At 37.5% G+C, this 11991-nt stretch overlaps 1 protein-coding gene across 1 annotated transcript in view; it reads right to left on the bottom strand.

The window, feature by feature from the left end:
* TENM1 (teneurin transmembrane protein 1) overlaps window positions 1-11991 on the bottom strand; it is a 253686-nt gene that overhangs the window by 210479 nt on the left and 31216 nt on the right. The window contains exon 2 of the mRNA XM_009331179.1: window positions 11721-11981. Coding sequence (XP_009329454.1) covers window positions 11721-11981 — 261 coding nt within the window. The remainder of the gene's footprint in view (window positions 1-11720; window positions 11982-11991) is intronic.

The raw sequence follows: 11991 nt of genomic DNA, 5'->3' as shown, positions 1-11991 counted from the left end.
TATGCCTTTACAGCAAGAGTTCCACCCCTACCTGTGATCAGCAGCATAACCTAAAGCAGCATCCCTTTCTGACAACGGACAAGAAAATGCAATCCATTGCCACCCCCAAAATGCAGCCGTATTGCAATCAGTAAGATCTGGCTCACGCAGACCACCAGCTAGAAGAAATGACAAAATACACCACTATCTTATGAAGGAGTTTGAGAACCTGCAACAGTAGCTATTATTCAGGTACGTTCTGCTTCTAAGATTTTTTGTGGTCATCAAAAGATGCAAGCAACCATAAATTGTTTTGTCATAAAGAAAACAAACGAGAAGTCTCTAGTGCTGAGCTGTAAATACTGCACCACTCATCGGATCCCACTGACAATGCACGACCAGCAAGCAGCTCTATTATGTGATCCCAACATTAACAGTTCAAGTGGATTCGAATCAAATAAGACTCAATTCAGGTAAACTACATCAGATACTTTCTGACTGTGCAACTGGAGGTATGTTTATACCAAATTATGCAGAAAAACATGAATTCAAAGCATGCATTATGATTCTGCCACTTCAACAAACAGTAAAACGCTTGCTCTAAAAGAGCTTAGTATGACTAGACAATAACAGAAAGTTTGCTGTCTCAAAAGCACTGTTTGGGGAAAAGTTCATCAAATATGATGTTCTCAAACCGAAAGTGCCACTTGAAATTGCTGTTGGACAAAGCAATGAGAAGAGCACTTAAGTCTAAACAACACTTACCATGGCTTTGGTACATATAAAGTGCATGTATTAATTTATATTTTACATTTACTCAAAAATAACTGTAGGCAGAGAGGAAAAATCATATTGCATTTACAGTTTAAAAGCTACATTGAAAGATGTGAATAACACCTTTTTGATTAAGTGTGAAAACCTGGGGTGTGTTTGTGGCACGAAGACCCCCTTTTGCTTGCTATCTTTCCATAAGACGAAGGCATTGCTTGAGAGTGTAGGAGAGAGCCACTTAATACTATTATGAATGCTAAACAACCCACCAGTGAGTTATAGCTAAGTGGAGTGACAATATGGTGAAGGCAAACACACCAACACCACAAGGAAACTCTCTCTTTAACATCAGGTTCATCAAAGAGATGGCTTCACGCATTCCTACAGGAAATACACCTTCGACTGTTCCTTGGCCATGGTACTTGACTGATAGGAAATGTAACAATATTTTGGAAAAGACAAGAATAAATCACCACAAAATATTGCATGCTCATTTACAAATGTGAATTCATTTCAGCTTCAAAGCAAGTGACATGCTTACTACATTGATGTAAACAAGCCCAAAGCAACATATGGTAATGCTCATTACAATGACTAGATTCAAAAGCCAAAAAAAAATTAACAGTTCATCAGTAACATTCAACTGTTCCACAAATATACCCCTCAGATAAGACAACATTGGCTGCATCAAACTGGAGTATTGATTGCAATCAATACTCTGCAGTATTGATTAGCATAACCAATGCTACATGGGATCTTCAGAGAAAGAAAAACAGAGAGAAAGTCTAGTAGCTGGAGTCACAGAAATTCAAAATAATTGATATTCACGTGTTCACGCTTGTTTAACATGCATATCATTTGGGGATAGGAGGACATTTAATAGATACAAACATTTCTCTCCTAACTTGCCTGTAGTTAAAATACCAATGCTTTTTCTTCTTTTAGTTCCAGTGCACCATACTGTCTTGATTACATTTCTAATGATGTCAGAGAAGATATAAAATCCCTCTAATGTACAAAACTGATGAGGTGGGGAGGGAGGAGTGCTATGAACCATAATAAATACTATATACAGTTTAGAAGTACCCTTCACTTTTATCCCTTGGGTTTCTTACGTGCTTTTGCTAGCTTTCAGCAAGGTTTCTAGTAATAGAGCTGAAAAACCCTGACCTGGTGTCCTAACCCATCCTCACCTTCCAGGCATTTCCTCCCACGTATAAGTCTTTCAGGAAGTGTGGTTTCATGGAATAAAGGAAATTCCAGATCACTGACCTTCCCCAGCTACTTTTCTGGATAACACCCAAGGCAAAGGAACATAGGTACTTTACCACATTTGGATTCTGTTGCCCGAAGGGCTGCTCCTCTGTACTGCCAATGTATCTCATGATGAACAACTTACCACCAGATGCTGACACGTGCTGTTCAATTGAAAGTCAGCGTTGTGAAGCACAGTATAAAATCTACATTGCAAATCATCTGGAGTAGAAACTTAAGATAAAGAAACAACACTGGCAATATAATTAGTCATCAGAATATGTGAATCTAATTAAAATATTACTCAAAAACATCTGTTAGGGAGAGGAAGCAGCCTGCAGGAATTATTCAGTGCTCCCAGACCCATATTCTAGAAGAGCTAATTATACACAATTCCTCTTACGCTCATGTTACAAAATATAAAGTTAGGGTGTAGAGCTAGGTATGATTAAAGAAAACAAAATTAATATCTAAAATACTGAATTTCATTTTGTAAGACCTGTATATGAAAGCAAGTTGAAACAAGCAGTATTCAAATCTGCATTATTCTGTACAAACTAACTGCTATTTCATATACAACTTCCCATTCTTACTCTATTTTCTATTGCAGAAATATGAAATAGTCTGCAGACAGAGTAGAAGGGCTGATCTTACTCCTGATGTTAATGAAGAAACTTCTGACTCATCTGTACAAGAAGTAAGAAATGAGTACTGTGATGAGGATTAGAGGGGCCCTGCCTCCAGCCAGGGGGAGGAAAGGGACAACCGAGTTTACTGGACTGTGTGGATTCGGTGGCCTGGCACATCAGACCCACAGAAGTATAAGGCTCTAGTAGACAACGGTGCACAGTGTACCCTAATGCCATCAAGCTATATAGGGGCAGAACCCATCTGTATTTCTGGGGTGACAGGGGGATCCCAACAGCTAACTGCATTGGAAGCCGAAGTGAGTCTAACTGGGAATGGGTAGAAGAAGCACCCCGTTGTGACTGGCCCAGATGCTCCGTGCATCCTTGGCATAGACTACCTCAGGAGAGGGTATTTCAAGGACCCAAAAGGCTATCGGTGGGTTAGCTTTCACTTTTAGAAGACTATGAAGGTTACAGCCATGGGAAGCAGCCACTTTCTCCATTTTCTGTGTTCCTTCTACATGGTCTGACCAAAGCCATTTGCTACTATTGATACTTCCCGTTCGTAAGATGAGGATATGCTAATATTTCTAACCCTGAATAATACAGATTTATGCTGATCTTCATCTTACTCCTAAGCCCAAGAGGAAATGAAATACTAACAAATTTTAAAATGGAAGATAAGACTTTCTCATGTAATTTAATACACAATGAATTAAATGGGTAAAAATGAAAAAAAGGCTGAAGAGGAAGAATGAGCAATCTTTTGTCATCCACGGTAGGACGACAATAAATTCTTAGAAGATCTCATACTGTCAAGAAGAAATGATATTTAGATTAAACCTTGCTAGACCCTAAAAGGATAATTTGTCAGTATTTTCCACTTTTCTACCAATTCTGTACTCATTTGCTAGAGTATTTTTTTAATCTCACCTACGGTATTACAGTGTGGAACAGTTGAAGAGCATTTTGCTAGGGGGAAGAAAAAATCTCTAGATATCTTTGTATTTAAAACCATACTGGCTGAGGGTATAAGGAATCAAATAAGAGTAATTTGATCTTATTTACCTAGTAGCCTGAACTATAATCTTCTGTGATCAGAGTTCACAAGTTTTCCTGTTAGCCTTATTTCGCACTAATGATGTTCCACTGGCAGCTTTCAGCAGAACATCCCAAACTTTAATGAAAAACAGGTTCCAACTGTCAGGAACATTTACATTTGAAGACATATAAGTGAGAATTGCTTCTATTTCAAAGTAAGTATTAAACTAAACCAGCATTAAACTAAAATAAATAATTTATTCCAAAGGATATACATATAAAATATGACTGTAGGTTGTTTCTGTAAAGCAGATTTCTGATCTCCTAATACATTTTAAATTTTAACCAAAAGAGATAAGAAACAAAACATATTATAAACTTAATAATAAAACAACATAAATAAAACACCAGGATAGATGTGCTGATTGTTTAGAATGGAACTGTTCCCAGCAATGCACCAGTCCAGAGATGTCCTCATGTAGAATTCATGGTAAATGTTTAACAACAGAAAAAGCATTTCGTTCAGCGTCCCCGCAGTCTCACAAAGATTGCTGAAATGAAGGGTCAGATAATCCTCACACTTTTGCACTGCAGCACTCTGACAGAAGGCAGGCGCTTTACTGCCCATCCCATCTCATCTTTTCCCCCTATAGCAGCCTAGATAAACTGAATTCCCAAGAATTGCAGCAGCACTGCAACATCCTTTTGCCCTGTAAAATTTTCATGGAAATACTTTTCCTACACGCTCATTTCCATCTGAGAAAGTCAAAAGGATTTAAAAGAAAGAAGGAACGATAATTTATATTGCTACAGGCTCCTCAAGCCACAACCACTATCCTTTCTGCATAACACAGGGGAGGAAAGCCAAGTGATTTTTTTTGAGCTCTAATGCCAAGTTACCAATTTCTGGGATAAAAATTAGACCTGACTGTTCTCCTCAAGCTTCCCTCCCTCCCCTCTTTTAGCTACCCATGAAAGAAAACAAAACTGCAGGGCTAAAAATATTACACAACCTTGTGCAACTGCACAGATACTTTTTACTATGCTGTGGGCAAAGGTAATTTGGATTATGGAATATAAAAAATATTCCTGCTATGTTCTAAATACTGTTCCATTATCTTTAATGTAAAATATTAAATGCTGTTTGATATTTGTCTTTAAATTAGTGTTCATTGTGCTTAGAAGAGAAACACAAGAAAGCGAATGTTTTAACATTGGGTACTGATTTTAATATACCATATGAAAACTGTAAAGATTAAAATAGCAGATATGCAGATGCAATGCCCCTGTCAGTCAGAAAAAGTAATGAAGATAGTAATTTTAAAAGGCAGAATTTTCCCCACAATACTGACAAACAATAACTCATTGTTAGCTGAATTTCCATATATGAGCAATTTCATAAACGGCTTAAATACTAGTGGCACAAATGCAAGACTTCCATGGTATTACAACTGAGGTGATGTTACAGTGCTTACAGAAGCATCTCACACTTATCCAAAGCAATTCAGAAGACTTACATGCTTCCTTTGAGACAGTAACATCTCCAAAGGAACCACTCTGAGCTCAACAAAAGCATCTTACACTCTTAACAACTCCAGCAGAGCAGTTACATTGTCAACGTATATTTCAATGCTCCCCAAAAGGCATTGCTATGTTACTGCAGAGATTCACAGGCTTCCTTTTACACTGAGGAGGCTTCTTTGAAACCAGAGCACAAGCAACCAATGTAAATGCCATCTAAACACTAAAAGAGAAAAAAAAAACACAACAGAAGCAAAATAAGTGTTTTAGTAAGGGAAGATTAGTGGCCCTTTTCTGTCAAATATCCGAGAGTATCATATCTCAAATATCTGACAAACTACAGTAACCTCCAGAAGTTGAAGGAATTTCACCATGGGAGCTTTGCATTTTGTTCAAGTGATGAGGTTGCCTTAATCTATTGGGTGACTAAAACAGACAGGAGTGCACAAACACGAATGCAATGCATGCCACAGTAAAAAGGCAAAGTAAAGCACACTAGGAATTAAGAGAAAAATATTAAATGGCACAGATGGAATGGGATTAAGACTGTTGTTTACCTTTATATTTTCAAGGCTACTTACACATATTTGACCTAACTGCTCCACTTGCAAATTAGCAACTCAATTTCTTAACTACACCATTATAAATAGAGAGTGACACGACTAGAGCTAATGGAAATACTTCAGATACAAACACATTCCTGCATAGAGAGTCAGCCACATGCATACCTCTTCTCGGAGCATGTGTTGTTATTATAATGTAGCTGTTGGTAATAATTTCCTGGAGAAATGAGAAAGCCAGAGATCAGCTTAACGCCTGGCTTGTTTACAAAATAACAGTAAATATCAGCAACATTAATCCCAATGCTCTCACTTTCTTGCATTAAACACAAGATTCTTATGAAGAGCCAAATTCCAGTCTAATTTAAACAGGTGTGAATTCACAGTAGGTCTATTGACACACACCATAAATTAAATCAGAAGCTTGTCCTTAGCTAAATGCTCCCCATGTTTGAATAACCACTGCATTCACAAAGCTGCATTTCTCATACAGTGTCAGCAATTCCAGTATTTCTTTTATTAACTAAGCGTCTTTATCCCTTTAACAGATACCCTTAAGATACTGAATTTGAAGTGCAAAGAGCTGAGGTGACTTGCCCAAAAGTCACCCATCTGCCCAGCAATCAAAGTGAAAAAACCCCAGAGATTTAGAGAGAGTCAAAAGCTCTGTTAAATGGACCACTGCTCCCAGGGTATAAAATAAATACTTAGGTGAATTACACAAGATTAATCTTACATGTTTCTATGTCATTAAACTCAGCTTTGATCTGTAATCTACTAATTTCCCTACTACTTCTACTTATTAATATATGCCCAATATTATTATTCCATCTTTGCAGTACGGTGTTTAAAATTATTGATATTATTAAGATTATTATTCCAAATAGAATCTAATTCTGTACACTGATGTTACTGTAAATCAGCAGATGACGAACTCTCCAAGACTCAATCTGGAGTTTTAGAAAGCAGGCATTCTTTATTACGGCCGGGTGCAAGGTGGAATTCCACAAATCAAGCACACCTATGGCTAGATCACCGTTACATTTATACACAAAAATTATAAGGTGAGTACACTCCCAGTTACAATGATTGGTTAGTGATTTACATATAATTATAATATTGGTTATGTCATTCTCTTCTGTTACTGTGCTTGTGCGGGGGAAGGGTCTCCACCTGGGCGAGGGTCTTCTTGACCTGTGAGTGTGGTTTTTAGTATTACAATGAAGGCAGTTCACTTCAGGACACCTTAAAAGTAGGTTTTGTTGCCAAGTTGGCCAGCTAGATATCTACCTTGCCAGGTTGTCAAATAACTCATCCCATATACAATAGAACCTAGGGGCTCTGGTTATGGTCTAGAGAGTCCAGAGAATAGGGAATAGGGACTTCAAGCAACACAGCCTCAAATAATAAGTAACACAGCATCCTATACATAACGCTACCACAGGGGCTAACTTATTAGAATCAAAATGTTCTTATAGTTGATTATTTCATAACCTAAGATTCAGTAAAACTTAAGATGATCTTCAACACTGATGTTAAGAAAGAATTTTCCCAATTATTTCTGGGGAAAAAAAGGAAACAACCGCATTTTTTCACGGCTGGTTCCCCCCCCCCACCCCCGGCCTTGCTTCATTTTTAAAAAGACAAATATGTTATTAAAAAAAAAAATCCCCTGGCCAGATCTCAAGCACTCTAAAGCTATATTCCATGACCAGTCTAGTGGTATTTCAGCCTGTACTAACACCCTAATTATTTGCCTACAAATCTCAAAGAAGCTGTTGTGAACTATAGCCAGTGCCTAGTTGTCATAGAATAATGCAGCCAAAGGAATTAACATGAATCTGGCTCCAAGACTGAGTGTGCATTTCACAGTACACTCATCCAGTACTGGGAACCCAGTACTCTGCTATTGATTCTCACCACTTAGTAGAGAAAGAGTAACTAATTGCATAAAAACACCTAAGTACGTGTCAGGAGTGAGCCAAACAAGTCAGCCTTTAAAGTATTTCAACACAATCTGACAACCTGAAACAGGCTAAAAATTGTATTATTGTAGAAATGGCTCAAGTTCCGTACTAGCTCTCAGCTGAGACGTAGCAGCTAAAAGTAACAGAGTTGATGGTTGTGCAAACAAGTCAAATGTGGCTCAAAAATGGATTGTGGCATGGCATGAATGCATTTGAGGTAAAATTAATCACTTCACAGCTGCACAGCCATCCTGTAAAGCAAAACATAAGAACTGCATGAACAATTTAATGGGGAAGAGTACATAGATACAAAATGGACTGTAGTCTCCTTTTTTAGTACACTAGCTAGTGTGGGATGCAGATCCATGTCACATGATGTAGTTTTAGATACATGTCTGAAGACTGCCCTTTTTGTAGATCAGGGTTGTATCCTCTCCTGGACCATATCTTTACTCCAGAAAAATAAAGAAATAAATAAATTTGCCAGCTCAGTAATCCGGCAGACTAAACCACTGAACTCAATGTTCTGATATGCTGCAATGACAGATACCGTGGTTTCAGTGAATTGAGGGTAAATATAGTTGTCTTCAACAGAATAAAGTAACTATTTTTTATATTGTTATTCTGTGGTGTTTGTCTGAAATTTACATTCACATATTGTAAAGTAACACTGTTCATGTTTAAATAGAGCTGTTTATACTATACCAGAGATAAGCAATGATCCCCAAGAAACTGGTCATTCATTACTTGCAGTTAATATATATTTTGCTTAGCCTCAGGCAAAGCTGAAAGCAGTTTGTGCACTAATAGGCTATTATTAGTTGCCATTAACATTGACAACACTAATTTAAATGGGAATGCTGGTGTTTCACACAACCTGTTCAATGCTGCCAAAACAACTGGAGTAGGTTTAAACAGTGATTATGACAGAGTTGGTGCATGTATGAAGGAAAATAATCCCCAAATAAATTCTCAAATTGGGCTACTCAGAATACATAATAGAGTATAAATCCTGTGTCAGGGAACCTCCTGCTAGAGCTTTGAGTGAATGAGAAATTCAAGGAATATCTAAACAGAACAAAATTTGCACAAGTATATTTGCTTCAGATCAACGTAAAGCAAAAAAAGTCCAGAAAAAGCTATTCTGCATTTGTAGCAGAGCTGTGCTCATAGAGAAAAAAAAAATAAACCCAACAACAAAAACCAACTGACCTTTTCAAAATACAGACAATAGTAGCAATTAGTTTTCTCAAACAATGCAACAACTGTATCTTCCTCATTAATTTTACTCCAGTTACAAATAGCTGTGTTCACATACCATTTGGTCAACCCTTCGAAAGCCAGAATTTCTAAATATCTATTTTTACAGCAATTAGACAGTATCATGGAAACTAGCATTTCATGAACTTCCAGCAACTGATCTTACGCGCTCACCCATTTTCACACCACAGAAGTTACTGGCTGGCACAAAGAAAGTCTACTTCCATGGCAGGAACTGACAAGGATAAACGCAACACTTGTGGCTGTCTGATAAAGCCCCTGGAACAAGTGACTGCATAGACAGAAAGATGTGCCATCTATTACTTCATTTAAGTAGAGATTTATGAACTTTCTATTCAGAGTGCTTTGTTACTGAGTGCCAACCCAGATGGAAAACACGCTGCTCTCTGGATCAGGAACGTTGACTATGAACTTACCTGTGAAGTACTAGATAATATAAATGAATATGGCTTGAACCATCATTGTCTTCAAATTTATCCATGTTAACTTTCAAGACTGTAATTATTATAATGACTCAACTCCACAGGAAGCACTGATACCTGCTTTGTCGATGACCCTGCCTAGAGACAACTAAAGAGTTCAAATGAGCTTGTGCTCTCAGTTTCTCTCTCTTCCAACTTACTCTTGCTCTCACTTTCCTCTCCCAACTGTTTAGTTAAAATTTGTATTCAAGTACCTAAAACATGAATCCCTGATTAAAAATTTGTTCTAAAGCTTACAAAGAACCAAATATTAAAGCCACATGCAAAAGGACTACTCTGTGCTATTCTAGATCATGCAGGAAATTAGTTTAAATTGATTAAAATAATTCTCTGAGACTAACATTTAGAAGAAACCACTCCATTCTTTGTTGGTGAAGCACAATGATGATATGTCCCCAGCTTAATGACACTTAACTCATGGTTCCTGCAACGCAGGATGATGAAGGTAACAAAAGCATTTCCTTTGCTACCTACAATAACTGCCATCCATAGCAAGATGACTTATTTAGTGCAACTTGTATGGCTAGCAAAACATCATGAATACCCAGCTGCACCACCGCATTCCAGACTGAAATACATAACTTGCTTATATGCTTAATCTGCTTTCAATACATAGGCTTCCCAGCACCTTAAAACATAAATGACCATGTGTATTTCTTAGCCTGAATGGTATAAGTATGCACATTCCTTTCTCAGGTAGCATTCCCTTTAAACCATTTTCATAGTTAAGGGCCAACCAATTCCGGGCAGACCAGATTCAATTCCTTCAGCCACCATCTAAAACCAAATGTCTTAGGAAAACACGCAAAAAAACCCGCAACCCCAAAGAAAAAACCGCTATGCAACAACACTTTACAGAGGATGGATCCCACACAGAAAGTGGCAGAAGCAGGAAGCTAGAAGGCAGGCATCCAGTCATCATCCTGCAAATGGGGTGGCATCTGAAAACTAACTGATTCTAGCAACACAATACAATGAAATAGTGCAGAACGCTTAATTGTCAAAGGAATATTTAATTAAAAGCGAGCTGTGCGCTAAAACAATTTTTTTTTAAACTCATGTAGATAATCTAATGTCTTTAAACCTATATTGGACATTGCCATTGGTATTGAAAAACATGCAGCTGAAATTATAATTAAATTACCAGCTTTGTATCTGACAAATTCAAATCATGTAACTATAGAAATGACATTCATCTGACTGAACTCTCTTTCATCTTATGACTAGAGATCTACTAAAATGTATCACTGTCAACACTGAAGTGTCAATCTGCCACTTTCACTGGTTCCCCTATCTCTTAACCAGTTAAAAATACGTATTTAAGTACATTTAGAACAACCATAACATGTAGCTGTTAAACACAGAAATTAAAATGTGAGTTAAGCTTGTTGATCTTAAGCATGATAAATTTGTTTACTTACTCTACTCTTTAAAGAAACATTTAGAGCAGATTTTCATCAATTTTGATGCAGAGATAAAAAATTATTAATTCCCCCCATGTTACTTAATTACACATTTTCCCCTTCTGTGACACCCTAAACCATAAGAAAAGCAAAGGAGTAAAAAGATCCTGAAAGAGAACAAATATTTTTAAAAAAAACAAACCGAACAAAAAAAACCACAACCCCCCCTAAAAACCTAACCCAGAACCCCACCCTCCATATGTAGAGAAATACAGAACTGAGATATGACAAAGACCTGTTCAACCTGTCCTACTGATAAAGGCATGTCTTCAGATGTAGCCTGAAATTACAGCTGAACAGAGCATTTAGGATTCCAGGTTGTCTTTCTGAAGTCACCTGGCTGTAGAGTCTTAAAGCTACGCCCAGAAGCCAGCACGTGCCCAATCAATTCTACACAAAATGTGATATAAATGTACATATCCAGATTTATTTTAGAACCTAATTCATAGGCCACTAAACTCAAATGATAAATGTCCTATGGCATAAAAATGGAGAATGTGGGAAAGTAACTGGTCTCTAGAAGAATGACGTTTTAACCAAAACATTGTTTCATTTTTTGTCTTATTTTCCATCTACGCTATAAATACAACACACATACCAAACAACCCTTTCACCTTTCATATAACACAGAGACCTAAGAAGGAAGGGGGAAAAAGAAAGAAAACAAAAACAAACAAAAAAAGAAAAAAGGAAAATAAAAGAGAAGTAGAAGAAGAAATTTTCAAATAAATTACTACTTCTATTCAGTACATTAGATGCATTTCTTTATTACCATTCTCCCCATCAGACTTCCTTTCATGGTCAGTGTCAGTGAGGGACAATGCTGAGTTTGCCCGGCTTGACAAACAGGAGCTGTGTTCCGATTTCATCCCCCTCATCCACATCCTCAGGGCATGATCCGGGGATGCACCACCTTCTGTTTCAGTATCCACATCTGAGCCCACCTCTAGCGGGTAACTGTGCTCAGCTACACCGTGTAAATCTGTTTGATAGCCAGAGCACAGAATATGGGGAGTCTCACAGAATTCCATGTCTGGAAAAAA

This window comes from Pygoscelis adeliae, unplaced genomic scaffold, assembly GCF_000699105.1.
Source record: "Pygoscelis adeliae isolate BGI_AS28 unplaced genomic scaffold, ASM69910v1 Scaffold100, whole genome shotgun sequence".
Lineage (NCBI taxonomy): Eukaryota > Metazoa > Chordata > Aves > Sphenisciformes > Spheniscidae > Pygoscelis > Pygoscelis adeliae.
This window is presented reverse-complemented; position numbering and strand designations above follow the sequence as displayed.